At 36.1% G+C, this 27,895-nt stretch overlaps 3 protein-coding genes across 3 annotated transcripts in view; 2 read left to right on the forward strand and 1 right to left on the reverse strand.

The window, feature by feature from the left end:
- The window catches only part of RPF1 (ribosome production factor 1 homolog), a 21,171-nt gene extending 12,415 nt beyond the window's left edge, over positions 1-8,756 (forward strand). The window contains exons 5-9 of the mRNA XM_063104525.1: positions 87-240; positions 6,004-6,086; positions 6,389-6,570; positions 6,762-6,888; positions 7,523-8,756. Coding sequence (XP_062960595.1) covers positions 87-240; positions 6,004-6,086; positions 6,389-6,570; positions 6,762-6,888; positions 7,523-7,564 — 588 coding nt within the window. The 3' untranslated portion in view covers positions 7,565-8,756. The remainder of the gene's footprint in view (positions 1-86; positions 241-6,003; positions 6,087-6,388; positions 6,571-6,761; positions 6,889-7,522) is intronic.
- Positions 8,364-16,741, reverse strand: GNG5 (G protein subunit gamma 5). The gene is made up of 3 exons (XM_063104527.1): positions 16,519-16,741; positions 12,587-12,730; positions 8,364-8,584 (listed from the first exon to the last, which is right to left on the reverse strand). The coding sequence occupies exons 1-2, from the start codon at positions 16,597-16,599 to the stop codon at positions 12,605-12,607; spliced, it is 207 nt and encodes a 68-aa protein (XP_062960597.1). The 5' UTR covers positions 16,600-16,741; the 3' UTR covers positions 8,364-8,584; positions 12,587-12,604.
- Positions 16,742-23,641: 6,900 nt separating this feature from the next.
- SPATA1 (spermatogenesis associated 1) overlaps positions 23,642-27,895 on the forward strand; it is a 42,717-nt gene continuing 38,463 nt past the window's right edge. Inside the window, exon 1 of the mRNA XM_063106294.1 lies at positions 23,642-23,677. Within this exon, the coding sequence (XP_062962364.1) occupies positions 23,642-23,677 (36 nt within the window). The remainder of the gene's footprint in view (positions 23,678-27,895) is intronic.

A 27,895-nucleotide genomic window follows, 5' to 3' on the forward strand; every position in this document is an offset into this window, starting at 1 on the left:
TAATCAATATTCATTTCCTTATGAATATATACCACATAAAATTTTCTTTTTTCACTTTTAAGAATTTTTGTTATTTTGTTTTACAGAGAACAGTACGACTCTGTGAACAGCTCTCCACAGTTATACCAAACTCACATGTTTATTACAGAAGAGGACTGGCTTTGAAAAAAATTATTCCACAGTGCATCTCAAGAGATTTCACAGATCTGATTGTTATTAATGAAGATCGTAAAACACCAAGTATCCTTTTTTAAAGGAAGTTTTCCTATTTCCTCCTTCACCTACTTTTAAAATATATTTAAGAATAAGGAATTGTTCCTTGTAACTTTCAGAGCATATATATATATATATTTTTTTTTTTTTGTCTTTTTCGCGACCGGCACTCAGCCAGTGAGTGCACCGGCCATCCCTATATAGGATCCGAACCCGCGGCGGGAGCGTCGCCGCACTCCCAGCGCCGCACTCTCCCGAGTGCGCCATGGGCTCAGCCCCAGAGCATAATTTTTTTTTTACCAGAAAATTATGTGTCTCTATCCAAGATTCTGTAAACTGATTTTTCCTTTTTTATTTAGCAAACGTTTATCAGGCACATGCTACAGCCAAGACATTATTTTAATCCTTAGTAAAAGATGCAGAGATTAAACAAGAAATAGCCTTCAGGGAATTCATAGTCAGAGTAGATAAGCATGTAAACTAACAAAATATAGTGTGGATAATACAATTTTAAAAAAAAATTCAGGATATGGTGGAAACCCTGTGACTGGTAAACTCTGCCCTGGAGATCAGTGAGGAAGGACTTGACAGAGAAAGATTCTTAATTTGGGTCCAGATGGATAAGGGTGAATGAGGTATGAAGAAGGGAGGTGAAGGGTAATCAGTGCAGAGGGAAGACCATTTGGAAAGATAGAGGCATGAAAGACTGACCCCATTGGGGACCTGCATATAGTTTGGAATGGCTAGATTTTATGTTGCCAAAATTTTATGTTGCCAGAGGTGTTATCACAGGAATAAGTTTTTGAGGTAGGAATTTGAACCCCATTATATGTTTGGTAGTGTTTTGAATGCCAAGAACAATCTAAAATTTTTTCTGTGAGGCTCAGATCTGAGGTGAATTTATCACCTAAACCCAAGGTATTTCTTCCTGCTTTAAGGTGAGAGATTATACAAGGGACATCTAGGTTTGTTTTTGTTGTTTCTGTTGTTTTACTTATTTATTGAATGGTGGATGTGAATTCTTTAAGGATGACCAATTGAGTGAATCAAAATTATTAAAATAAAATTATTAAGGATTTACCAAAAGTACGGGCAGGACTTTCTGTCCTGCTACCAGGATAACATTTTCTTTTTATATTAGTGAACATTGCTCTTCTTAAATTAATAGTTTAAAAGGCTGCTTTTTAAAATCTAAATCAATTTTACAATTTTTATTGTTTTTAATATAATTTAAAGATGTTACTTTTATCCACTTCTACTAGTAGCTTTCTGGAAACTAAAATAGACTAAAACTAGCTTTGTAATGTGGTGTTTGGTTGGCAGTATTATAATTCGGCTTAACCAGGTTAATGTACCAAAGTAACTAAAATCTCTTGAATATTTAACTATTTCAGAAAAGATTTGTTTTTAAGGTACTTACTGAACATTTTTTTTAAAAAAAAAACTGTTTCCAAAAGTAAAATGGCAAGCTTTCTGTTTTCCTCTCTTTTTTATTTTTGGCAGTTAAAAAACTCTCAAGGCTGCTAGTAACTCTTTGCTAAGAAGCAAGCATTAATCAATTCAGTCAACGTTCTATCCTTGTTTTATCTGAGGTATTTCATATAGGCACACAAATTTCACTTATATCATCTGTTTTCTTCTGAAAGCTTACTTTTTTTTTTTTTTTTTTTTTACCACATTGGACACTGTGTAGGGTAAGTTAACTATAAGGTAACTAAGGTTCCATCAGTATACAAACCTGATTTATATTGAGGAAATAACCAGGCTAATTTAGTAATTTAATCCAATTATGAAATTGCATGTATATATGTTCCCCAAGATTGTAATTTGAGAACACAAAATTATGCAGTACATAGTTTCTAAACGTCTTAATGAATGGAATTTTTATAAGTATATTTCTGCCTGGAGGTTGATTTTTGTAATTTCAAAGATACTTGATCTTTTCTGATAGTGATGAGGCTGATGACAAAGGTGTTGGTAAAGACTAGGAAAGTAGAACTCTTAATTCACTTTTCACTTCTCTGTTAACAGAGAATGAGCTTCAAATAAGGATACTGGTAAGGGGGATTGGAAGTCCATATTTGAGAAAGAGATCATAAGACCTTGAAACTCTAAATGAAGTCAGATATCTTGGCTTCAAAAAGTTTCTGAGCAAACTTGTAAATGAGACTGTGCTACTGTTTGAGGAAGATATGAGACAGACAAATGGAGTTGAGATTTTTAAGGGAAAGAGGGAGAAAAGAGAACTACAGGTTTATCTTTGCCATTATCCATACAGAAAATGTAGAATAGTTAAAGGAAATAGAGTTTCTAAGTGCCTAAAAGAAATAGTGGTGATTCCTAGAGACTTAACATGGGCTCAGGAATAACAAATAATGACTCCTAATGATGATCCTTGGGGAAAAGTTGAAAAACCTGAGGATTTGGTATGTGGAGACTCTGGGAATGTGGCAGCTCTCCAAAGATATTGGAAGGGCTGTTGTGGGAAAGAGTAGTGCTGACGGTAGAAAGTTACAAGGATATAAATTTTTGACTTATTCTAGAAAAGAACGTTGTCATCTATCTAAACTGTAGCCTAGTGGCTTGGGATCAGGGCAGATGTGATGTCAAAAACGTATGACTTGTTAGTTTTGTGACTTTAGTCAAGTTTCATAGCCACTCAGTTCATTTTTAAATGTAGGAAATAATACCATTATCTTCGGGTTCCCACAAGGATCACATTAAAATTACAGTGTTTCTAAGACATAGTGCCTGGCATGTAGTAGATATTTTAGTAAATGTTATAGTGTAGTGGGAAGCATGGAAGCTTTATATGCACAGACCTACATCCTCTATTCAGTATTTCTAAATGGAGAACTGTTGGCATTTGAGGTGGGATAATTCTTTGTGCTATTCTTGGCAGCTTGTAGGATGTTTTGCATTCATGGTACTAAAAGCCAATAATACCCTAGTCATTCTGATGATCATAATGCCTCTATACTTTTCCAAATGAGGGCAACTGCCAGCCAAGGGCTTGGGTGCAGGTGCAGTCCTACCCTCATTGACAGCTACTGTTGCCTAAGTCTGGAACTTTAGCTAGTTTACTTGACCCTTCACAACCTCTTTTCCTCATTACTGAAATAGACATAATAACTCCGGTTTTGCATGATTTGTGTTAGGGATTAGCAATAACATAAAGGTACTTGTACAGTGCCTACTTAGGGAAAGGAAGCTATTTAGGAGCTGATAGGTTTGGATTTTATACTTGCTTTTGACACAAACCCTAACTTAGAGGGAATGTTCTAGAAAGTATTTCAGCCTTGATTTGGTTTGGAAGAAATTACTTTTATATCTCCTGGCCCCCTTATTATTTTATGATATTCTCAATGTGCAAATGAAACAAATATTCTTGGCTGTACTTCATGAAGTGGAACCTGTGGTGAATCTTTAAAAAGAAGAAAAGAATTCAAATGTTTCCTGATCATCTACAACGTAGTAGGTACTAATATCTGTAACCAGCAGATCTATTTCTAAGAGTTAATGGATTAGTTAGGAAGAAAGGCATTTTCATGACTATAACTCAAATAACTGACAAGTGCTATGATAAGGAACAGGGAGAGCTGAGATTTAGAGCTTTATTCTGTCTAAAAAGAGGTAGTATTTGAAGAAGGCCTAATGGATTAGTAAAATATTGCAGGTATTTAAAATAGCATGAATCCCCTTTCCAACCAGCTCCCCAAAACAAAACAAAACAAAAAATAGCATGATGCATGATAGGATTAACAGGTATAGTGCAGTCATGCATCACTTAATAAGGATACGTTTTAAGAATTCTAAGAAATGTGTGTGTCGTGAGGTGATTTAATCGTTGTCATGTGAACATCACAGACTGTACTTAGCAAACCTAGATGGAATAGTCTATATGGTATGCCCTATTTCTCCTAGGCTACAAACCTGTACAGCTTGTTACTATATACTGAATACTGAAGGCAATTGTAACACAATGGTATTTGCGTATCTAAATATAGAAAAGGTAACATGTTGCACTACAACGTCAGCAATACGACACCACTACTCAATAGTAATTTTTCAGCTTCATTATAATCTTAAGGGACCACCTTCATATATGTGGTCTGTCATTAACCAAAGCATTGTTATGTAGCTCATGACTGTATAAGATGTGCCTACCAGTTAGGGAAGACTTGGGGAGGCAATAAGGGAGTCAAGTTAGAAAGGTAGTTTGTAGCCACATTATGAGTGCCATACTGAAGTCTTTATTCTGTAGATAAGCCTGTGATGACAGAGTAGTAGTAACTACAGCTGACTAATTTTAGTTTTCACTTAGCATTTGAGAAACTGTGGTACAGATAACAGCAATAAAGCTGAGTTCCACAGTTGATTACTTATAGAAGCAAGGCCTAAATCCAGACTTAATTTACAGTCTGTATTAGAAGATGTACTTGAAATAGTGAGAGAGAAGAGGTCAGACCAACGATAGAGTTTAATCTAGGTGGAAAATCTCAAGGACCTCAAATAAGACAATAACAGGAAGGGTAAAGAAGAGACTGTAGAAATGAAGAACATGTGAAGGTAAAAGCAGCAAGATTTGGTGGGAGAGGGGGGAAGTTGAAGGTAACCATAGTTTATAATCTGGGGGGCTAGCCAGTTAGCTTGGTTGGTTAGAGCACTAACTTGTAACACCAAGGTCAAGGATTCAGTTTCCTGTACCAGCCAGCCACACACAAAAAAAATCATTTTATCATCTGGATGAATGAGGGGTGTTGAAGCCATTATAAAAAGATGGCAACATCTGTTTTGTAAAACTCATTTGTGTGCAGGTAGATTTAAAACAGTGTGATACCTCCATTTAATGTTCAGTTGTTGAATCAGATGAAATGTTTAAAAATTTTTTAACTAAAAAAGCATAATAAATTACAGCCCTATCCATTGCTATCAATTGTGTCTGCTTGTAGAGCCAGTAGCCAAAAATTATTCATTGAAAAGTAAGTGTTGTAGGTTAAAATTAAGTTGTGATACAAAGACTTGAGGAATGTTGCATAGGTAGTAATCTTAGTTTGCTGCAGCCAGGACTTTTAGAGCCCTTTGGCTGCTAACCCTGCTGATCATAGGTAGGTGTCTTATATTTCATTTGTAGTTTAGAACATGTAGCTTAATTCTCTGTTCATGGTAGACAGTAAATGGTTATTAATTGGCTGGTTGACTATAATTTGTGGTAGAGTCATCTTAAGAGCAAGAGCTTATCTTAATGGATTTGATTTGAAGAGAGCTTGAGCCTCTGGTCTTGTGGAATGATATTTAAAGCTGACAGCACATCCTCATTGTACAAATGTATTAAAGTGGCATTTTCAGGTTTATAAACCTCTTCTGAACATGGACATAAATTTATATTCTATTTGCAGTGCTATTTTATTCTAGAATCCCATCCCATTCTATCATTTCTGCTAGAGTAGTTCTCATGCAATAGTTTTTTTCTACCTACTTTAGTTAAAAGCCCAAGGTACCCTATTGGGGGTGATGATAAGCTATTTATCATATGGTTAAAAAAAAAAAAAAAAAAAAAGTAGGACTACTCTAAGTTAATCTATTTTCTTTAAAGATTTAGGCTGATGGACATGTTTTAAGTTTTTGGCATCGTAGGAAAACTTCACTCAACCAAGAGGAATACATACATCCACATATTCACTTAGCTGCAGATTTTAGGGGCCTTTGAACATACAGAGGACCACATATTTAAACAGTTTAAGGTTTAGATTACAGAGTTCAGTGTGTTTTCTTAACTTACATGAACAGATGGACTTCTTTTGAGTCACTTGCCAAATGGTCCAACTGCTCATTTTAAAATGAGCAGTGTTCGGCTTCGTAAAGAAATTAAGGTAAGTTTCATGCTTTATTGGCATTGATCTCCTCACACAGTATTTGATTAGCAGATCTAATTGTATCTTATAGATCTAGTTGATTTTAATAATGGCATTTGTCCTGATTAAAGCAGTAGTTTTATCTAGTTTCCTTGTGAGATTGTTTGAGTTGTAGCAGACAATAGCCGTCATTAAATAGAAATAAAATCTTTAAATATATCTAATTTGTCATATAAATTCTGATACTTGAAATTGCATTGAGAGGTATTGTTTTGCTAATTAGCTTAATTTGTTATTGTGATTTTACATTCTTTTTCTAGAGAAGAGGCAAGGACCCCACAGAACATGTACCTGAAATAATTCTGAATAACTTTACAACACGGCTAGGTCATTCGGTTGGACGTATGTTTGCGTCTCTCTTTCCCCATAACCCTCAGTTTATTGGAAGGCAGGTTGCCACATTCCACAATCAGCGGGATTATATTTTCTTCAGATTTCACAGGTGAGGAAGGTTTAACTCTTTGGACTTTGACTTCAATCATTAAAGTACATTTTCAACATGAAACTTTTCTAATATATTGTAACAAGTATTTTAGAAGAGAACATAAATTATCTTTTGAACTCTGTCATAATGTTAAATACATACAGTTGAGTTCATTCAGACTAATTTCCTTAACTCTTTTGTCTTGGAAGGTACATTTTCAAGAGTGAAAAAAAAGTGGGAATTCAGGAACTTGGACCACGCTTTACGTTAAAGTTAAGATCTCTTCAGAAAGGAACCTTTGATTCTAAATATGGAGAGTATGAATGGGTCCATAAGGTATGTGTTTCCTATTTGAAAACCATTTAAATCATTTAAAATATATAGAATGAAAAAGAAACCATGTGCTTTAAACTTTGGGTATTTATACTTAAGTTAGCCTTCTGAATTTCTTCCCCCATGAGCTAGAGAGAACCAATCTGATATGGTATCTGGGTCTGGTGATAAATCCTCGTTCATTTTTGTTTAAGTATTCTAAAGATCAGTGATTCTCAAAGTGGGACCAGCAGCATCACCTAGGAACCTGTTAGAATGGAAATTCTGGATCAGCAGCTTAGGGGATGAGGCCCAGCAATCTTATAATGTGACAGTCTTAAAATGCGATTCTACTGCATGCTTTTGCATTGCCATAGATGTTTCATAGATGTTTGGAGATCTTCTTAAATTGTAAATGAAAACTCCAGTATTATAGAACATACTCTTCTATTGAGAAAGTAGCACTTCACTTAAGGAACATTTTTACTTTAAAATTATATACGTATACACAGAACAGTAACTTCCAACACCTTTTATATTAAATCTAAGACTGATTATTCAGGGTCTCAGAGCTATAAAGGTCTAAGGAAGTTAATTTTTACTATCTTACCTGAATTGTTCATTATGTTTTTGTGTTTTTTCCCCCTTTAATTTTCAGCCCCGGGAAATGGATACAAGTAGAAGAAAATTCCATTTATAAAGTACTGAGGGAATAATACTGGATTTTGCTGAACAGACCTATCTTGAACTTGGTAAATTATTTGTGAGCGAATACCCTTTTCAAAATGGCATTTACCTGTTTTCATTAATCTTTCATGTTTAGACAAATTTCCAAGTGCCATGAATTGCCACTGTATGTTTATGTAGCAAATACAAATAAAAGTCATTTTGATGAGAGTTTAGAAGTTGCAACTTGGGTTTCCTGAAATTCAGTTCTCTTATTTTTTGGTATATGTGAATAATTTTAGAATCAAGGTTCAAATTAACTTTTCTGGTTGCATTTGCGTAGAACATGTGGGCTGGAGAAAAAGAAAATGGTTGGTAGATGTGTAGCCCGATTTTATACTCAATTAATCTTAGGTTCCCCATGTCTGGCACATAGTTTTAACTTAAATTGGAGGCCAGGTATTCTTCTATTGGAATTCTTACTTCCAGTCTTTTCTTCCTACTGCTATCCTTGCTAGGCAAGCCATCTGCTATGATGTAACTAACTTTTAGGTATAACCGGTAATACCCATACAAAGGAGTTTATTTGGATTAATTAAAACAAAGTTAACCCTATAAATAACTCATGGATAGAAACATAGGCCTTAACAGACTCCTCCTGACCTTAAAGGAATAAAAGTCTGCAGTTTACCTTTAATTCCCTAGCAGTCTTGCAAATGTATGGCATAAAGTCATGTGATAGAGTCAGTGGAACAAACACTAAAAATTTAACCCCCATAGGGGTTCAAAACAAATTAATACATAGTATAGTTAATACCAATAATAAAGCAAAAAATGTTTATACTATTTTATTATATGCTGCTGCCAGTGTATATAAAATAATTACCCTTGTGAAATAGAAATTCATGAAAATTCAGAGAGGTAGATGTTAAGGACTGACAAGTAGAAGTTTGTATATTATGGCACATGTGTTATAGGGATAAGCTTTTGTACAGGCTTCAAATTTGGCGCTCTTTTGAATATTCACTGGTTCATGAGAAGTGGTTTTGGAAACCTGAAATGGAAAAAAAAAAAAAGAAAAAAGGTAGATGAGGGTAAAGTATCAAAGAACTTAGTTTTTAAACTTTTTTCATCAATAATTACCAATTATCCCTGTTTTTGTATCTCTCAGTTTTTTATAAATTGCTCATGTACTATTTTTCTGAATAACAGTACATCTTATATTACTCTTAGGGCATTCATTCAAATGTCAGCTTATAAAATGCTTTCAATTAAACTAAGCCTGTTTCCTTGTCTTTGTCTTTTTGAAAAGCATATATGTTATCACAGGGTTTCTAAGAAAGAATGAGAAATAGGATGGGAAATGTATATGGTGTAGTAGACAGTAAAATCTAACTTTCTCAACTTTCACAACCATTCTGAAATATATATTATTCCAGTTTTACAAATAAACAGACTTACAGGTTAACTTGCTAACATCACTGCCGAAATACACTGTGTATTGTAAAAAAGATTAATATAAAAATCTTTTAAATCAAGAAAAATCTGAGCATTCCCTGAAAAATGAGCTAGAGAATTTAGGATAGCAGTTTGGCAATATCTAGTAGAAGATGCAACCACACTACTGTTTACTTAGATAAACCTATACATAGAGAAACATGTACAAGGATATTGGCTGTAGTAGTGTTTTAACAGCAAAGAACTGGAAACAGCCTAAATGTAATTCAATAGGGGAATGGATGAATAAACTAAGGTTTACATGTATGATGTAAAAAGAGGGTATTTCAAAAAGTTCATGGGAAAATGGAATTAAAAGATAATATGAATCCATGAACTCTTTGAACACCCCTGGTACTTTATAGCAATTAAAATGACTGAATAATCTATGTGGAAATAGTTTCAAAAATCAAGAAACCAAAGTTATGCCTTAAACAAAAGTTATATTTTAAAGCTACAAAATACAATAAGTACATATAGTAAAAAGTGAAAACGTGGGCATACCAACTTCCAGATAAGTTATCTATATGGAAAGGTAGAAAAAGTATTAACTGTTTTATTTCTTTTTAAAAGAAACAAGGTAAAACATTTCATTCAGAATGGTCGATAAGTGGTTTATCTTTGTATTTATTTCAAAATTTGAGATATTTCATAACAAAAATGTTGAAGAGGCATAAACAGAATCAATGTGTTACGGTCAAAAAACATGAAAAATGTTTAACCTCACTTAAAATGGTAGCAAACAGACTAAGGTTTGTTTCGCAAGGGCTCAGAAAAAAAACACGCTCATGCCCTTCGTGGAATACCAAAGTATTATATTGGCAGTAGTTATCGACTGTTATTAAAATTTTAAATGTTTATCTTGTTCGTCCCTTGTTGACTAATTTCATTTCTAGAAATTCATCTTAAATAAATAGTTAGAGGTAAAAGATACATATAGATACCAAGATGTTTGCCTCACAATAGCCTCAAATTTGGAAACTTCAGTATTCAATAAAGTATAATTAAGTTATGGTACAACCATTGAAAATCTTGTTTACAAAGAATGGTTAATGAAATAGAAAAAATTCATTGTTTTTTAAAGGCAGAATGAAAAACTGCACTTTCTGTGATTCTTTTTTTTTTTTTAATTTTTTGTCTTTTTCGTGACCGGTACTCAGCCAGTGAGTGCACCGGCCATTCCTATATAGGATCCAAACCCGCGGCGGGAGTGTCGCCGCGCTCCCAGCGCCGCACTCTCCCGAGTGCGCCACGGGCTCAGCCCTGTGATTCTTATTTTTAAAAATAAAAATTTTCCTCTTAAAAGAAAAATCTTTTGAAAGTGATTATTTCCAGGTGTGCTGATCATGATCATTTCTATTTTTCATGTATTGCCTATTGCTAAATTACCTATGCTAAGTTTTTTCATTTGACATAAAATACTCTTAAGAAGCCACATAATTTTTAAAAGCTATTTATGAGTATAAAGACTCCAATGTATATCCTTTACATTCGTGCCACTCCATGTAGGCCTATGACCATCAGCACCAGTAAAATGTGGGAGCATGTAATGAATGCAGGTTCTAGGGCCTCACTTCAAACCTACTGAATTAAAATTTACATTCTAATGAGGTGATCTGTATGGTACATTCAATTGTGATAAGCGATGCTTTTTTATACCCAAATAATCTTTCCCTATCCCAAATTGTTTCAAATCACAATATCCACAAAGCTGTTTTCTTATAATTCTGGGATTAATAGCCATTATTTTACTTTGGAATCTGGGTTCTTATCCCAGCCGTGTTTATAAACTTGAACAAGTTGTTTAAACACTTAATCTGTAGACTCCTGTGAAATGAAACTATTAACAGCTGCCTAGGCTTCTTAAGAGTATTTTATGTCAAATGAAAATAAACCACTGTGTAAAGTGAATGCAACAGGAACTGAGGTTAAAAAAGAATCTTTAATCAAAAAAATATGAAACTTCCAAAAACTGCTATGAAGAACTAACTATTGCCAGAAGCAAGAAAATACCAAACTATTAAACATGAAGGTGCTAGACTCTTTATGGAGAACCTGTTACTCAAAGGTGTGTCCCCCCACCCCACCCTCAGTGTTTCCAAAAAACTTAACAATGTTGACCAATCATTGTATTTACTGGAAATATGTTATACAGACTTCCTGGTCACTCCCAAGTCTACAAAGCTTAATTCCGGAGGGCACAACCACATAGCAAGGTATTTTAGGAAGCAGCTTCCTGGACTTTACCAAGTCAAGTAAAGAGTGTGTACCATGTAACACACATACACACACACAGAATTTAAGCACTTTCAGATTGTTTGCTTCTCATAAATTAATGCTGGTGAATATACACCCTAACTAAGTTGCTAAGGATTTATAAAAGGTAGCACCTTTGGATTACATTTTAAGTTATCCAAAGCACATTTTTGGTCACATCTCTTTTGGACTTACCTACGTTTTTGAGCATATGACATTTGATCTGGAAGGTAGAAATTAACTTACAGAAGCATGCTTTAATAAAGCCAGCATCTCTTTAGTTTCTTAATTCTCTGAAATCCAATCCACTGTCTGACTGCCACCACAAACTCATATACTTCATTACTTTCATGGTTTATCTTTGCCCAACACATGAGGATAAAAAGTAAAATGTTATTCCTCACTCCAAATGGCCACATCATATCAGCTTATTCAACTACTTCCTGATTTTCTCTTGCATTCACAGTTCTCAATTCTTTGCTATAATGCCCTATACCTAGGTTCTACTGGAGCAGTTAACATCAGAATTAATCAGAATCAATTGGTAATACTTTATTTATTTATTTATTTTTATTTTTATTTTTTATTTTTTTTATTTTGTTTGTCGTTTTTTCGTGACCGGCACTCAGCCAGTGAGTGCACCGGTCATTCTTATATAGGATCCGAACCCGCGGCGGGAGCGTCGCCGCGCTCCCAGCGCAGCACTCTACCGAGTGCGCCACGGGCTCGGCCCCAATTGGTAATACTTTAAAAGCTATCCCCACAAACACTGAAGATTTTTTTAAATGTCTAAATATTTGCTAGGAGGGCCGAGGCCGTGGCGCACTTGGTAGAGTGCTGCGCTGGGAGTGCTGCGACGCTCCCGCCGCGGGTTCGGATCCTATATGGGACTGACCGGTGCACTCACTGGCTGAGTGCCGGTCACGAAAAAATGACAAAAAAATAAATATTTGCTAGGTACACAAAAATAAAACTAGTACTTGAGGACCCCAAAATATACATGCCATTAGGCCTATGCATTAAAAAGTAACAGATGGCTTTTCACAGCAGTAGAATTTTGTAGTAACTTGCCTATACCTTTTTTATGGTTATTACATCCTCTATTTAACCCTCTTTATAGTAAAATAGAAACGATTTGTCTTTATGACGACTTAAATCAGCAAGTTTCATCAATACTCATTTCCTTACAAAGCTGGACTTGGAGCACCAAATGAAAGTGCATGGGATGTCTTTTAAGTGCTGCAAATAGAGACTTGACTAGTTATTCTTATGTGGGTTTTTGTTTTTATTTAAGGCAACTTACCTTTGAAGATCCATTTTACTACAAAAAGGAACAGACTTTCTGAGGTCTGAAGGGATTTGTACTTGAAGACACTCCAGTCAGCAGGGGGTCATGTTGAGCATTCTGCAGACAGAATTGTTTCAAGTCTGCAGCTGCCTGGGAAACCTGCACATAAAAAAGAGGGGGAACGTGGGAGGTGGTAAGAAAGTTTTAAGGAAGGTTTTCTCAAATCTTTGGAAACACTTGAAATAAACAGCCCTCCTCTTGCCTCAAAAGAAAATATTATAGACTAATTGAAGACTAAAAGTCACATACTGAGCTCTTCTATTTACTGTTTGTAATAAGACTGGTTCATAGTATGTTTTCTTTTGCTTGCTTATGAGAAGTATCAAATGATTCACTATAAACAGCAAAATTGCATTTATCTACAAAGCATAGCACATCTTGCTTAATAATTATAGTCTGTTCAGGTGCAAGCCTGAGGCTACTTAACATCTTGCTTTATCTTAAAAGCAATACACGCTATTAGAGGTTAAGCAAAAAGCATCAATATTCTGGCAAACTATTACTTTTGTCTTGAAAGCAGTATTACTGGAAAAATGCTACTGTGAATGAACATAATGTCGGATAACTAGCATATAATTTAGAAAACCAAATACTGTAAGAATGCATTCAGCGCAGTGTTCTTCAAATTTATACAGACTCATACTTCTTGCCTTTAAACTAAAACACAGTAAAAGGCATGCATTCATTCACTTAAACATCTATTTCTTTATATTCTGGTAAGGTGCTGTAGAATATAATCAAAATTCTAAAGCCATAGAAGTTCCCTAAATCCTGTTTGGGGCATTGCATAAATATATGAACATTGTTGAATCACATTTGAAGCAAATAATACAGTTTCTTAAAGGCAGGCTGCTCAGAAAAGTTAAACTGAGGTTTGCTATCAGCCTTCCAGTCACATGATGCTGGGGAGAAAGCTCCCACTGTCTACAGCTTTCTAACATTAAACAGTTGATGGTACGCTAATACCAGAACAACGAACCGAACTGTTGTGATGCAGAAAGTGAACAACTAAAAGATGCCCCAAATGCATCCAATATCCTAAGTTTTGAATTGAGGTTTAGGAAGATGGGAAAAATAGTCATTTATTTTATTGTCCGGGATTTTTTTTTTGTTTTTTTTTGTTTTTGGTGGCTGGCAGGCACGGGGATCCAAACCTTTGACGTTGGTGTTATAATACTGCGCTCTAACGGGCCAGCTGTTATTCTCAGTCTTAAAAATCCCCAAGGAGGGAGAGAGCAGGTGTCCAGTCCAGCTGGATATGTGGCTTTGAAAGGGAGTTAACAGCATCACAAATGCTCTCTACACCAAGAACCCCTGCAGATTACATCTGTACTCCAGACCTGATAAAAGAATCCATCACCCTGAGATGAATCTACTGTAAACTCTTCTCAAATCTATTCGTATGTTTGGCTTAACAGCATAATGAATTCCATAGGTTTATTAGGTCTTGTGGAAAAGTATGTACTTTTTAAAAATCCTGGTACCAAGTACTTTTACAAATGGCTGCAACCACCCCAAAAGAGGTATAGCTAAAGTAGGGGAATGGGTGGTATTATTTTTAGAAATGCTACAGTATTTGGTTTCATTCACATTAACCAGCAATAAGCTTACAGTAAAGTATCTGTTCGTTTTCTGTCTAAAGTGTAGGTAAGGGTCCAAATTTAAATCCTTTCACAAACTTCTCAAGCACCAGCACCATTATCCATTATATGCCAAATAAACTTCTAGGCACTGAGAATATATAAGAAAAGCGATATTCCTGCTGTTATGGAGCTGACAGTTCAGGGAAAAAGACAAGGTGCTCTGTAGTAAAGAGTGATTTGTTAGAATGTGACTGGGTAGTTAGCCACCTAAGGGAAGGTGTGTGAGGTGACACTTAAGCCAAGATCTAAATGATGAGATCCAGCCAAATAACCATCAGTGAGAAACAGCATTCCAAGCAGTGGGGAAAGCTGAGACAAAGAGTCTAAAACTGGACAAACTGCTAGCCTTCAAGGCACTGTAGTAATTACCATCTGGGAGGTTGAAATTCTGTAATCCTGGTATGTAAGTGCTCTTTTCACTCACAAAAGTATCCTGACCTACCTATGAGTTTGTCAAGCACTTGTGATAATTTCTATCAAATGTACTCAAACATAAAGGTTTAAACACAGTGAGCTTGTGCTACTTTAAAACTATCACAAAAAAACACCTAGCAGTATAATGGATAAACAACGTGAAACAGAACCTAATCACATTTAGCACTATGTCCAAAGAAAAGCTCATTTAAAATCCTGAAGTGGGATGCCCTCCCCGCCTTGCTACAGGTCATGCTAATGATTCCAATCAGAAGCCTACTGAGAATCAGATATACGAGGTAGAGTCAGGCTGGGGAGTTGGAGGGGCAACCACTATGGTGTTCAAAGTAAAGCTCATGGAAGTCTTTATAGTCTGATGAATTCATCTCATTTTCTCTGGAGACTACTTACAATTACTTACAATTACTGCTTTCACCAGGCTCTTTTTTCCCCACCCTTTTTTTTTTCTGGTCAACTCCAATCTGATAAAGGCACATCTGAATGAGAATATAATGGTTATTTAAGAAATACATAATTTCGGGATGGCTCATTAGCTCAGTTGGTTAGAGCAATGGTGCTGATAATACCAAGGTCCGGGGTTCCATCCCTGTACCAGCCAGCCGCCGAAAAAAAAGAAATATATGATTTCAAATGTCAGAGCTAAATCTAGCCAAGACTGACCATAAACCACGGAGATTAGGTGAGAATTTGGAAATTAGAGAAATTCAGGCCACACTGTTTGGCCTACAGCATTTAAATGCTAGGAAGGGCATCCCACACCAAGATCGGTAGGAATTTCCCTCCCTTCCTGAGGTATCACAACTAAGCTAGTTCCCTGACTTATCTAGTTAAGCAAAACATTTCAGGAAGAAATAAAGAGACTAGTCTGATGAGTCTAAAGTCAAATCATGTTGGAAACGGGGTACATGATTTATATTCTCGTTTTTGTAACTACAAGAAAGGTTACACATGTAACCCGACCTACTGCACCAGAAAGAAGCCAATCTATTTAGGATTTTAAAAATCAGGGAAATACTTGGAATAGCAGGCTGTCAAATCAACAGACAAAAGGCCTCTTCCCCCAAAGTAAACAGCCTTGACAATACCAGACGCCAAAATAACTAAAACCAATACTGGCCCACCCTAATCACCTTCTCGGGCATATGGACCAGTACACATTCCCAAGGTCAGAACCGAGCAAACCGTGCTGAATAGGTACAATATGCACGCTTTGTTCGAAGTTGTACGGGGCGCGGACCGTAACCTTACCATCTGGGAACGTTTCGAAAACAAACATGTTTCTTTCAACCCATAGTTTAAGTTATGCAAAAATTCGTTCTCAACTATGTGTTCAATGGACCCAGGGGAACTGGAGGTAAGACTCTACTAAAGGGAATAAGTTTGGGAAAAATCAGAAATGAAAAGAATAAGTCTGTCCTCAATCAAAGGTCGGAAAATACCCTGTCCGGTGACGAGAAACGGTGAAGGTTGGTAGGGGGAGGGCAGGGTGCGGACGGCGCGCGGAGGTGCAGCTGCTGGCGAGCCAGCTAAGAAGTCACTGCCTAGAGAGGGACGTGGAGGGACGGAATGTGGGCCGTAGCTCAGCCCAGGGGCCAGCCCGCCTTGGAAAGTCCTGGGGCGGAAGGACGGACTGATCGGCCCCCAAACCACAGCGCCGACCCGCGCGGCGATTCCTCTAAAGCTGGCCGCTCCCCGACCGTCGCCGCTGAGTGCGCGTTCTCCCCGCGGGAAGCGAGAGCAGCCAGCTTGGCCGCGGGATCCCACCCGCCGCCGCCTTCCCCTCCCCCTCGGCCGTCTGTCCCCGCTCACCTTCACGCGGTTGAGCCCAGCCTCCAGCCGGAGCTGCTGAACCACTTTCTTCATAGCGGCGACGCTGGAGGAACCAGACATGGCGTACGCTAGAGCCGGGCCGATGTGTGGATCCGCGGGCCGGTGGGTCGTGGGTCGGCGGGGCCAGACGGCTGGGCAGCGCGAGGCGAGGGCGGGGCTCCGAACTTTGTTTCCAAGTTTCCGGTTCTGTGCCTAGCGGCTCAACTCTCAGCGCGCATGCGCGCCCTGCCCGCCCTCAGTTCTAGCTTCTCACCCCAGCGCCAGCGCGATCCTGGGGGAGAAAGAGGGAAGGAGAGGAGACGGGAGGGGAAGGGGCGGGGCGGTCGGTGGGTGAGGCGCTGCGGGAAGCAAACGAGACCCGACGACGGATTCTTCTCTTCCTCTCCGTCAAGTCCTATTTGAGAGAGGTAAGGAAAGAGCTTGTCGTTAACCACCAAGACCCGAAAGGGGCGCTGAAGAGGACCGGTGAGGGAAGTCAGATGCTCCAGGGAGTTTCTAAAATGCGTGGTGGCGGGTGACGAGGAGGTCCCAGTTTTCCTCACGGAGTTTGAGGTAGGGGTGACAGAAGGGAAGGGGAGATCCCAGCCGGGGCGTAGGAGGTAGATGTACCCGGCGCGAGTCACCCGCACAGCAGCACCAGCACCCCTGTATAGTCGTGTTTTTGCGTGGCCTGAGTTTGTCCAACGGGCGTTCTCTGCCCGTCTCGCCGCCGTCAGACGCCCGGGCGGGAGAGGGCGCGGGGGGCGCTGTAACCGACCGAGGGCAGCAGGCGGGCCGAGAGCAAGGGCGCCGCCGCACTGGAGAAGAGGGTCTTCTCAAGGACTGACTTCTGTCGCTTCTTACCTCCTGAATCGGTTTTCTGGAAGAGGTTGTGAAGAAGCCAAGGTGGTGGCTGAACATGACACCTGTTCTCCGTTATCCATTCGTTGGGGTAATTAACGCTTACTGTACTTTTTAAAATAAATCTTTTTTGTGTGTCGTTTTGTATTTCACTTGTGATTTATAATCTCCCGCCTGAAATTGATTTCCTAAGGCATTTTCAGGAGAGACAGACAATAGGATCTAACCAAACAAAATATTCACGGGCTCAGGTAATGCATCCTTCACCTATGGCAACGTGTGTTATGTCACAGCACTTAAGACAAACGTTTCCTACTTCTGTTGGGGTAGTCCATCTCTGAATATACTTGTTTTCTATAAACATGAATAATTTCGTCATTAATGCATTTCAAATTTTTTGTATAGTGAGAAAATCGTGTGTAATTTGCTCTGGGTCAACAAAACTTACTAAACAGTTTATATCAGTACACAAAAATGTACAGTGTTAAGTTTAGCATTTTGCTTAATTCATACAATGGACATAATGACTGGTGTTAGAAACCAGGGTTTGAATTCTGGCTGTACCACTTACCATAGTATCCTTGGGCCACTACTTAAACTTCACTGAGCCTCTGCTTCCTCATTTCAAAATGAAATAATAAAGCTTACTTCCTGGAGTTGTTTTTATGAATATAATATGTAAAGAAATGAAAGGTATCTCAATAAATATTGTTTCTCCCTTTTCCCCGGCAGTATTTTAACTTATTTCATCTTTGCTGTCTTTTTGACTACATAGCACTAAAATCTCATTCTTACTTTACAGATTTGTAAGATTAGACACAAATATCTTTACTCAAAGAATGTTCTGTTTTAGTCGTAGAATATACCTCTGAACTCTAAGAACTGTTGAATGTTAATGCTGAAAGGGATGTCAGGGAATATATGGTTCAATCCCTTCTGGGAGGAACAGTGTTGAGGAATCAGCAAACCCATGTTGTGTTTTAGGCTTAAACGGCCTCAGAAAAGGTTTGGGGTTTTTTGTTTCTGTTTTTTTTTTTTTTTTTTTTTAACTGACTGCATCAGGAAACGACAGAATGGATTGCTGCCTCAAACACCAGATATTATCTTAGTTTTTGTAATGTGTGTCTAATAAAGGATTCAATTTAGGATAGGAAGAAAGAAAAAAACATTGAATTCATATTAAATTCAGTTTCATCTTGAGTAATTAGCAGTAAATATAGTTTAGGAACTATCAGTATTTTCCTAAACAAGGCTTTTAAACATTTTAAACATTTGAAAGACCTTACCAACTGTACAGACAGAAGTTCGCATCTCAAATGATTAAAAAGATGGGCCTTGTGGTAAAAGCAATTTGACACCGAGAGAATAACAACTTAGGACAAGAAAACACAGCCAGGAAATCTTGTTTTGTGTTGTCAGCAGAGCATTGCCAATTGAAATTTACCTGGGATCTTCACCTTGTATGATTAGTACCCTAAGGTCTTTTGTTCAATAGATCTAAATTCAATATTTAAATAAGTAAAATATTTTGAGATTCACATGCCTTATTTTGTAGTTTAACTAAAAGCCAAATCTTTTTAAGAGGAGATTTCACAATTCTGACTCCTTTCTCAGAGAGTGAGCTTATGTTATTCTCTTTTTACAGTAGCTAAGGAAATTGAGGTTTGGAGAGGATAGGTGACTTGCTTATGGCTATACAGATAGTGGCAGAGAAAAGACTAGAACTTCAGTCTCCTGATTTTTATCCTCTTATATGTTGGTAATGTTTTTCCATGGAACTGCTCATATATGATTGGAGTAATGATTAGTTTTCATAATTGAGTACAGAACTATAAGGAAATTTGGTTATAAGAAACAGGAAAAGAACTTAATTATGGTCTCCAGTAGTAAAGTCATAAGCCTTCATTGTATTTTTTAGCTCAACATCTATGTTAAGATCCATTTTCAGTGAATAAGGTATCATTAAATACCCTTTATTTTTAAATTTTCCATTGTTTTCTGTTACCTAACTATATTACCATTCATCTCAATAGTTATAATTCTGTTCCAAAAAAATTAGAGACTATTTTATCTCTGTTGTACCTTTGAAAGGTTTCCCAAAAGATACACGGAGAAGTGAAAGAGCAGTATTTCTTTCATAACTGTGCACATGTATGGTTCAAAAACCATTCCTTTGTAGAGAAACAAGGAGATGGGGAAAATTGTATTCTTTCTACCTCTGCTTGTAAACCCCATGCTATGCTTTCGTTGTGTATTAATAACACCATACTGACTAGTACTTATGATCAGGAAGAATGAGACAAGGTTTTGTTTTTGTGTTCATCTCTGTATTTGAAGCTGAATCATTGTCAAACTTGAACCTTTTCTATTTTTGGAATATAAATTTTGAGATCCTGTATAATTAAGCATTCAAATACCATTTACCAAGAGAAACATCATTGTAATGTGCATCTTAATTCAGGTTTTATGCTGGGCAAGAAGATATCTCTACCCCTTTAAAAATTTAACAAGAAGGCCAGCCTGTGGCTCACTTGGGAGAGTGTGGTGCTGATAACACCAAGGCCATGGGTTCAGATCCCATATAGGGATGGCTGGTTAGCTCACTGGGTGAGTGTGGTGCTGACAACACCAAGACAAGGGTTAAGATCCCCTTATGGTCATCTTTTAGAAAAAAAAACACTTAACAAGAAATAATTTTTGTAGGCGGATGAGCAGAAATTTGTTTAAAATGTCCTGTTGCTGTTTTATGATTATGAAAATTATACTAGCTCAAAAGGCCTTGAAGGGATATATGAAAAGAAAGCATGTTCTATAATTTATTTTCTAACATAACAAAATGATACAGAATTAGGTTTTAAGACAAGTATGCCATTTTGTCTATACTAATGACTTGTAATGAAAACAAACTTCATTCCTCAATTGGTCCTACAAGTCTAAGGACTGTAACTGCTTATGGGCTCTGGAGTACCTTCAGACATTTCAATCTATTTACCTAAAACAGGTAACCTTTTAAATGGAATAGAACTTTACTTACTGGTTAACCATGAACTAGATAGAGCAGAACTTTCAGAACATATATGTAACCTGAATTTATCCTGATAAGATGGACCTCATGCCTTGATGACTTAAGAATCAGGAATTATGTCAAGAAGTACTCCCATCATCTGGCATGATGTTGACTATATTCTGACTTCTTTTTCCAGAATAAAAATTTCCCCATCATTTTTTGTATTTTTTGAGCAATCAAATAAAGAATTTTAGAGCTGCAAAGGATCTTAAAGAGTCCAAGTCACTTACTTTACAGACTAAGAAACTGAGACTTACACCAATAAGTGGCCTTATAGGTTATGTAGGACTAGAAACGTGTTTTTCTGGCTCCTAATCCGTTTGATTACTTTGTGTGATATTCAACTATATTGGTATATTTAAACATAGCCCGTGCCAGGTTTCCAATTTTTTTTTTCTTTGGGGGGGGGCTGGTGGGTATGGGGTCTGAGCCCCTTGACTTTGGTGTTACAAGGCTGTGCTCTAACCAACTGAGCTAACTGGCCAATCCCAATTTCAGTATTTAGGATTTTCTGAAGTTCATTGAGCATCTCTTTGTATGGTATATTATCAAATCAGACAAGTAATAAAAATTACCAGAATCCTTATTTCTAGGCACTGAAGAGAGAATCAGAAATTCTTAAGCTTGATTTTTCAGCTCTCCTACTGACTACCAAATCATTTTGGAAAAGTGAAGAAAAAGCATGATAGCTACTAATTTTTTTGAAAGTAGAGACTAGATCAGAGATGGCAGATAGGTGATGTATCTACATACACTCCTTCCCACACTCATAGTTGACTATGATAATCCGTTTCTGTACTCTTTCCTACTGAGGCAAGATGTCGCCCTGGGATCCTTTTTGGTTTTTCAGTAATTCACTTTTAGACAGCCACTGCTTGTCGGTGGGAATTAGTATGCAAGATAAAGTTGATTTTCCATTCCTGACAGGAAGGTTGTAAAGCAAAATTATGCAATAAATGAGAGATTAGAATAGAACTCTGTAGTCATCTTATCTTCGGTTATTGAGCCTTTTGTTTGAATTGTTGGCATTATTTTGTTCATTACTAATTAGTAATAGGTAAAGAATTTGAAAATCCCAAATATTCTACGTTAGGATTTAGTTTGTGGAATGTGATTTGGTTAAGATCAACTACAAATTCTAAGCATGCCTAAAGTTTTAATAAGTCTCCTTTGGTTTTGATAGCAAAGACTTACTCAAGTTACCTCAAGCAATGGGGAAATTATTGTAAAGATTGACATAGAACAGTAGTGGAGACACATACCTCGTGGAAATCCAAGGAGAGGAACTGTCGCACTGATAGGTCAAATTGGAAGTAAATTCAAGGGTAGAGACCTCAGCATCAAAAATTCTTGACTCTTCTCTCTAGTGCTTAGCTATAAACATGAAGCAGCTCTGTATCTCAGTTTGCCTTTTACTACCAGTTCACCTAGTCATTCTCCCTGTTCTTTATCTCTTTTTCTATCTCTGTTTACACATAAATATAGTGTTCTCATAACATGGGCTTGCCTCATGGCTATGATACTTCATGACTTCTCTTTCTATATTCTTTTTGCTTCAGTGTCTTCTAACTAATACTTGAGTTATTTTCCTGTTTTTAATTCCTAAGGGCTCATCTTTTCATATCATGTCATTTTGTTACTGGCCAACCCAGGATTTGTTCTCCAGCATTTGTCCAGTTAGAAATGTATAGTCCCAAACATGGCTTCTCTGCTGTTATTTTTAAAAGGAGTAGTATTATAGTGGGGCAGTTTACCTTAGGACAATAGTAAAACAGGTCTTGATTGACCTGTCTTTGAGTTTGCTTAATTAAATGTTTGTTCTGAATTAAAACATCAAGTTTTTAATGTATCTACAGAAATTAAAAATTCTAGCCTCATAATTTGCATACCAGTTAATGGATGAATGCCTGTATACTATAATTATTATAGATTATTACCAGTAATTCTTATCTATTAAGTAAGTGACCATATATTTATATATATATATATATCAGAGTCATGCTTTGTTTATGTTCATTCATAATAGAGGTTAGTAATATTAGTTTCATAATTATATTATTATATTAGTACAATGGCAGAAAGAACCTTTGGATAGATATAAAAATGGAACTATCTAAATGTTTTCTTAAATTACTAAGGTATTTAAAATAGTGTTTGAGATGGTCAGAATGACAAATCACATTTTAAATTTTAATTATCTTAAGAAATTTATATAGGAAGTAATATATGAAACTGATTTAGAAGATCATATATCCCAGGAAATAATATTTTAATTTTGTTACCATTAAAACAATTAGCAGTATCTTGTAGGATTTCATAGAGCTATAATCAGTACCAAATCAGAGGAATTTTAAGTTTTGTTGAATTTGAATCACTATTTTAATATAAGCCAAGGTGGAGCAATGCTTTGAAATCTAGAAAAATCTGCTCTGGTATATCCTTGAGGATTGCACCATTCTGATAATTTCTTTTTAGAATAGGTATTCAGCTACCCTATTTTTCAATTTTAATTATATATTTATATATTTTTAATTTTATCATGCTTTCTTATAAACTGCCATAAATCCTCTGAGGAAAAACACAGGAAATTTGTGTATACAGATGAAGCCTGATACATTTAATGACTAGTATTTTCATCTGAAGTGATTATTCACATTTATTACTATTGGGGCATCTGAGCCCAGGAAGAAGTGCACACAGTAAAATAGTTTTCTACATTCTACAGCCATTTGTATAATTCAGTTCTTTCTACTTCCAAAAGTATATTTCTACTTTATGTAAACTGCTATATATATAACCTTAATTTTTGACCAAGAGAAAATGAATTGTTTAGAATAGTAAAATATATACCGGTCGCACGTCCGTTATAATGTAATTTATCAGTTTACTTAGTTGTATTGGATTTATATTCATTTCATTGCAATTACCAGCCCTATTTACTAGTAATATGTCTTTTTGAATCAGAATAACAATAAGATTGTATACATTCCTAAGTTTTCATTTTGAGTCTATTTTAAAGCTTGTATGTTTTTTCATTTCACATTTGAACAAATCAGAGACCAGAAATGAGTGGAATGCTATCTTAAGCAAGCCAAGACTCTGTTATAACCTTTATTTAATACTACTTAAATGAAGAAAGATAAAAAACAAAACAAAATTCCAGTTGATAATTATCCCATTCAGACATTGGTGAATATGTCACTCAATCCAAGTCGACCTTCCTCATCAGAGGTAAGAAAATCTGTTTATACTAAAATATAAGAAATATTTGCTTATTGTTGTTTTTGAAAAGTTTTGATAAGATTAAAATATGAATTATAAAAAGTATTAGATATTGACTCCACCATGATCCCAACGTCATTACACTTATGTCTCTAGTTCACTTCCTTTAGTTCCCCAGTTGTACTGGGGCTTCCAGTGCATTGATCCTATCATCTTTTTTACTGTTCCTCAACTGGTAATGCCTTCCATACCTAGCTTAAATTTCATAGGGCACTATTGATCACTCCCATGCACATACTTTTGACACCTTGCCCCTCTCTCACTTCATTGTACTCCTTGGCAGAACAACAACGCTGGTTAATGTATTTCTCTACCTTTTCAACACCTATCCCTGAGCAGCTGAATATGACCGGAGAAAAACATGCCACATAATGACTATTGTCACCTTAAATTCCTGACCATGAATCTCATATGGACTCTCTTGCTAGTAGGCAATCATACTACAGGTTGAATGTCCCTAATCTGAAAGTCTGAAATCCAAAATGCTCCAATGAGCCTTTCTTTTGAGTGTCATGTTGGCACTCAGAAAGTTTCAGATTTTGAAACATTTTGGATTTAGGATTTTTGGATTAGGGATGCTCAATGAGTTAAGACAAATCTGCAAATCTAAAATCCAAAAAAAAAAAAAAAAATGAAATCCAAAACACTTCTGGTCCCAGGCATTTTGAATAATGGATACTCAACCTGTATCTGCCACTCATTCATTCACTCTTCCACTCTTCTAGACTAGTATTGCATACCTTCTCAAACCCTCAATACCTTCTCCTCATTTTCTCTTAAACCAACTCGTCACCTCCACTATTCCACCAAAACTGCTCTTGTTAAATTCACCTCTTTATTACTGAATCTGTTGGTAGTTCTCCTAACCATACTTGATCTGGGCACAACAGTTGACACCATTAATCACTCTCTCTTTCTTGCCATAATTCTTTCATTTGGCTTGTAGCATACACATTATTTTGGTTTTCTTCCTACCTCCTTGGTTATTCATTCTCAGTCTTCTTTGCTGGTCTTCATCTTCCTGACCTCTAAATATTGGAGTACCTCAGGGTTCAGCTCTTTGTTCTCTTTTCTATCTGCACTCATTCCTTGGTAGTCTTATCCAGTCTAGTAGATTTAAATATCAACTTTATGTTAAGTATTTCCAGCTTTATATCCCCATCCCAGCCCTCTTTCTTAAACTCTAGATTAGTGTATAGGAACTGTATTCAACTGACTATGTGACATCTCCACTTGGATGGCCAATAGACATCTCAAATTTAAGATGACTGAAACTGGATCTTTTCTCTCTCCCAAAAGCCTATACTACCCATGTCTTTCCCTATCTCAGGTGATGACAAATATTCTTTCAGTTTCTGAGGCCAAATGCCTTGGAGTCATTCTTGATTCTTCTTGCATACTTGACTATTCTACTTGACTCTTTTCTCTCAAACTCCACTTCTAGTGGAGTTGACTCTAACTTTGAAATATTTACAAAATCTAATTACTTACCACCTCTACTGTTGGTACATTTGTCAGAGCCACTGCCATTATTCTAAAAACATCATAGCAGGTTAATTTTTCTTGCTTCTTACAGTCTGTTCTGGCTATTATCCCCTTAACCTAAGTAGTAAAATTTAGAAAGATTATGAAGGAAAGTATTATATATGTCCTGCAATATGAAATGCAGAGCACCGTTTATAAAATATTCCTCCCCTAGATGGTTAACCTGTGTCATTTGAAAGCTGGATAGTTAAGTGTTTACAGGAGATAGAGGGGTTGGAGAAACAAGTTAAATGATACCTTAGAGATTATGAGGTAAATTCAGAATGTAGAACAGCCTATATGTCAACTAGTCCAATCTCTTTAAAAAATCAATGACACAAAGATTTAAAAGACAGGTTTGGGAAACTCTTCAAGATTAAAGTTTTTAAAAAATGTAAACCAAATGCAACGTGACTTTTTATTGAATTCTAGATTTAGAAAGCATTTTGAGGATAATTGGACAACTGGGGAAATTTGAATATAAGTGAAATTAGTTGACATTAAGGAATTGTTCATTTTCTTAGATGTGAAAATGGTATTGTGATTATGTTGGAGAAGTCCTGATTTTTATTTTTATTTTTTAATTTTTTTAAAAAAAAGATGACCAGTAAGGGGATGCTAACCCTTGACTTGGTGCTGTCAGCACCACACTCTCCCAAGTGAGCTAATCGGCCATCCCTATACAGGGATCCGAACCCGTGGCCTTGGTATTATCAGTACCACACTCTCCCAAGTGAGCCATGGGCTGGCCCCTGAAGATCTTGTTTTTAGAAGATGGATGCCAAAGTATTTAGGGATATATTGTCATGATGTCAAATTTACTTCGAATTTGAGAGAGAGAGACAGAGAGAAGTAAACATGGCAAAATGTTGACTTTTGAATCTGAGTAGTAGGTATATTTGGACATTCATAGTATTCTTTTTATTTGTATGTATGTGTTTAAAACTTTTCATTTTGAACAAACAAAAATATAAAATATAAGTCAGATCTTGTCATGCTTCTATTAAAAACCATACATTGGCTTCCCATTTTGTGAGGTGAAGACCTTATAATGGCCTGGAAGGCCCTACTTAATTTGTTCCCTCTCCACTTCCTTGTGTTTCTGACCTTATCTCTTACTACTCTCTCCACCCCTCTCTCTTCTTCAGTCTTACTGGCATACTCCCACCCGAAGGTCTTTGCTTAGTTCTTCCTGGAACAATTCCTCTAGATCTTCACTTAGCTAATTCTTTCTTTCCCTTAAGTCTTTACTCAGATCTCAGCTCTTCCATGAGAACCTAACCTGACTATTCTATTTAAAACTGAAACCTTCTCCATTCCTTATCTTCCCAGTCTTCTTTCTCTGCTCTAATTATTCTTTTTTCCTTGTAATTACTACTTTCTAATATACTGTCTAACCTGTTAGTGTTTTATATATTTATTGTTTATTGTCTATATCCCTCAATGGGCCAGGACTAGTCTGAAGCAAAGGAGGTACTTAACCATCGGTGCAAAATTTAAGGGGACACCAAAAATTTTTTTAATTAAAACTAATGCACAAAAGTCATGATGAATTAAGATACCAACCTCTTAAATAGACATAGGATCCAATAGTGCCATGCCTAATCATTTTGAAGCCTAAGACTGAGGCAAAAAGGAAAAATGTACCCCTATATATACACATTTTAATGTAATTTTTAAATGGCTAGTGGTTTTAAGGAAAATATTATTGGTGAGTTGCTTTCATTAAAGCCAGAAAAGTAAGATTATAATAAATTAGAGTTTTGGTGTAAATAGAATATTTGGCCTTAAAATAATGTTGTGAGCTTTAGTACATGTTCTTTTAAATTTTTCAATATTTTTTGCAACTGCAGATTATCCCCAACTTATGATGGTTTGAGCTGCAATTTCTCAGCTTCATGATAGGTTTATCAGAGTATTAAATGCATTTTTGACTTAATTATATTTTTTACTTACAATAGGTACCTATTGTAAGTTGAGGAGCACTTACACTTGTTCTGGAAAAAAATCACATTAAAAATGTTTTTTTAAAGAAACATGTGTATAAATGTTTAGTTTTAAAAATATTTTCCCCCTTTGTATTAACATTGCAAAATGTTAATACATTCATATAAAGATAAGGTCATATTTACTTCAAACTTAAGGTTTTGCAAATATTTAATAGTATAGCTAGGGAATAATCTTTTAAATGCTCTAGTGTTCAAAGTGCAGCATATAGCAAACATTACTATCATACCTATACAAACATTTTTATTGTTGGTTAATATTTCATCATCAAAAGTATGGATGTAAATTACTTGGTTTATAAAAATAACTTGAGCAAAACCTTCAGTTCAAGAGTCATTTTTATATCCTGTAAAAATTACTTACATTAATAGTAGGTCATATTTAAACTTTTAAATGTTTCTCAGATATTTAATATCGCAGTAGAGTACAATCATTTAAGTGCTTGGACTTTTAATATGCAGTGAATATCAAACTTTATTAGACTAAAAGATAAGACTACATTTGTTATAATTGTTCTGTTTCTCATGATAATCAAATATTCTTTTAAATAGAAGAATTCTAAGCAAGGTCATAATAAAACATTAATAGAAAAATAGATAGTTGTATATAAGCACAGACAAGCTTACAGACACACTC

This window comes from Cynocephalus volans, chromosome 8 (genome assembly GCF_027409185.1).
Source record: "Cynocephalus volans isolate mCynVol1 chromosome 8, mCynVol1.pri, whole genome shotgun sequence".
Taxonomy (NCBI): Eukaryota; Metazoa; Chordata; class Mammalia; order Dermoptera; family Cynocephalidae; genus Cynocephalus; species Cynocephalus volans.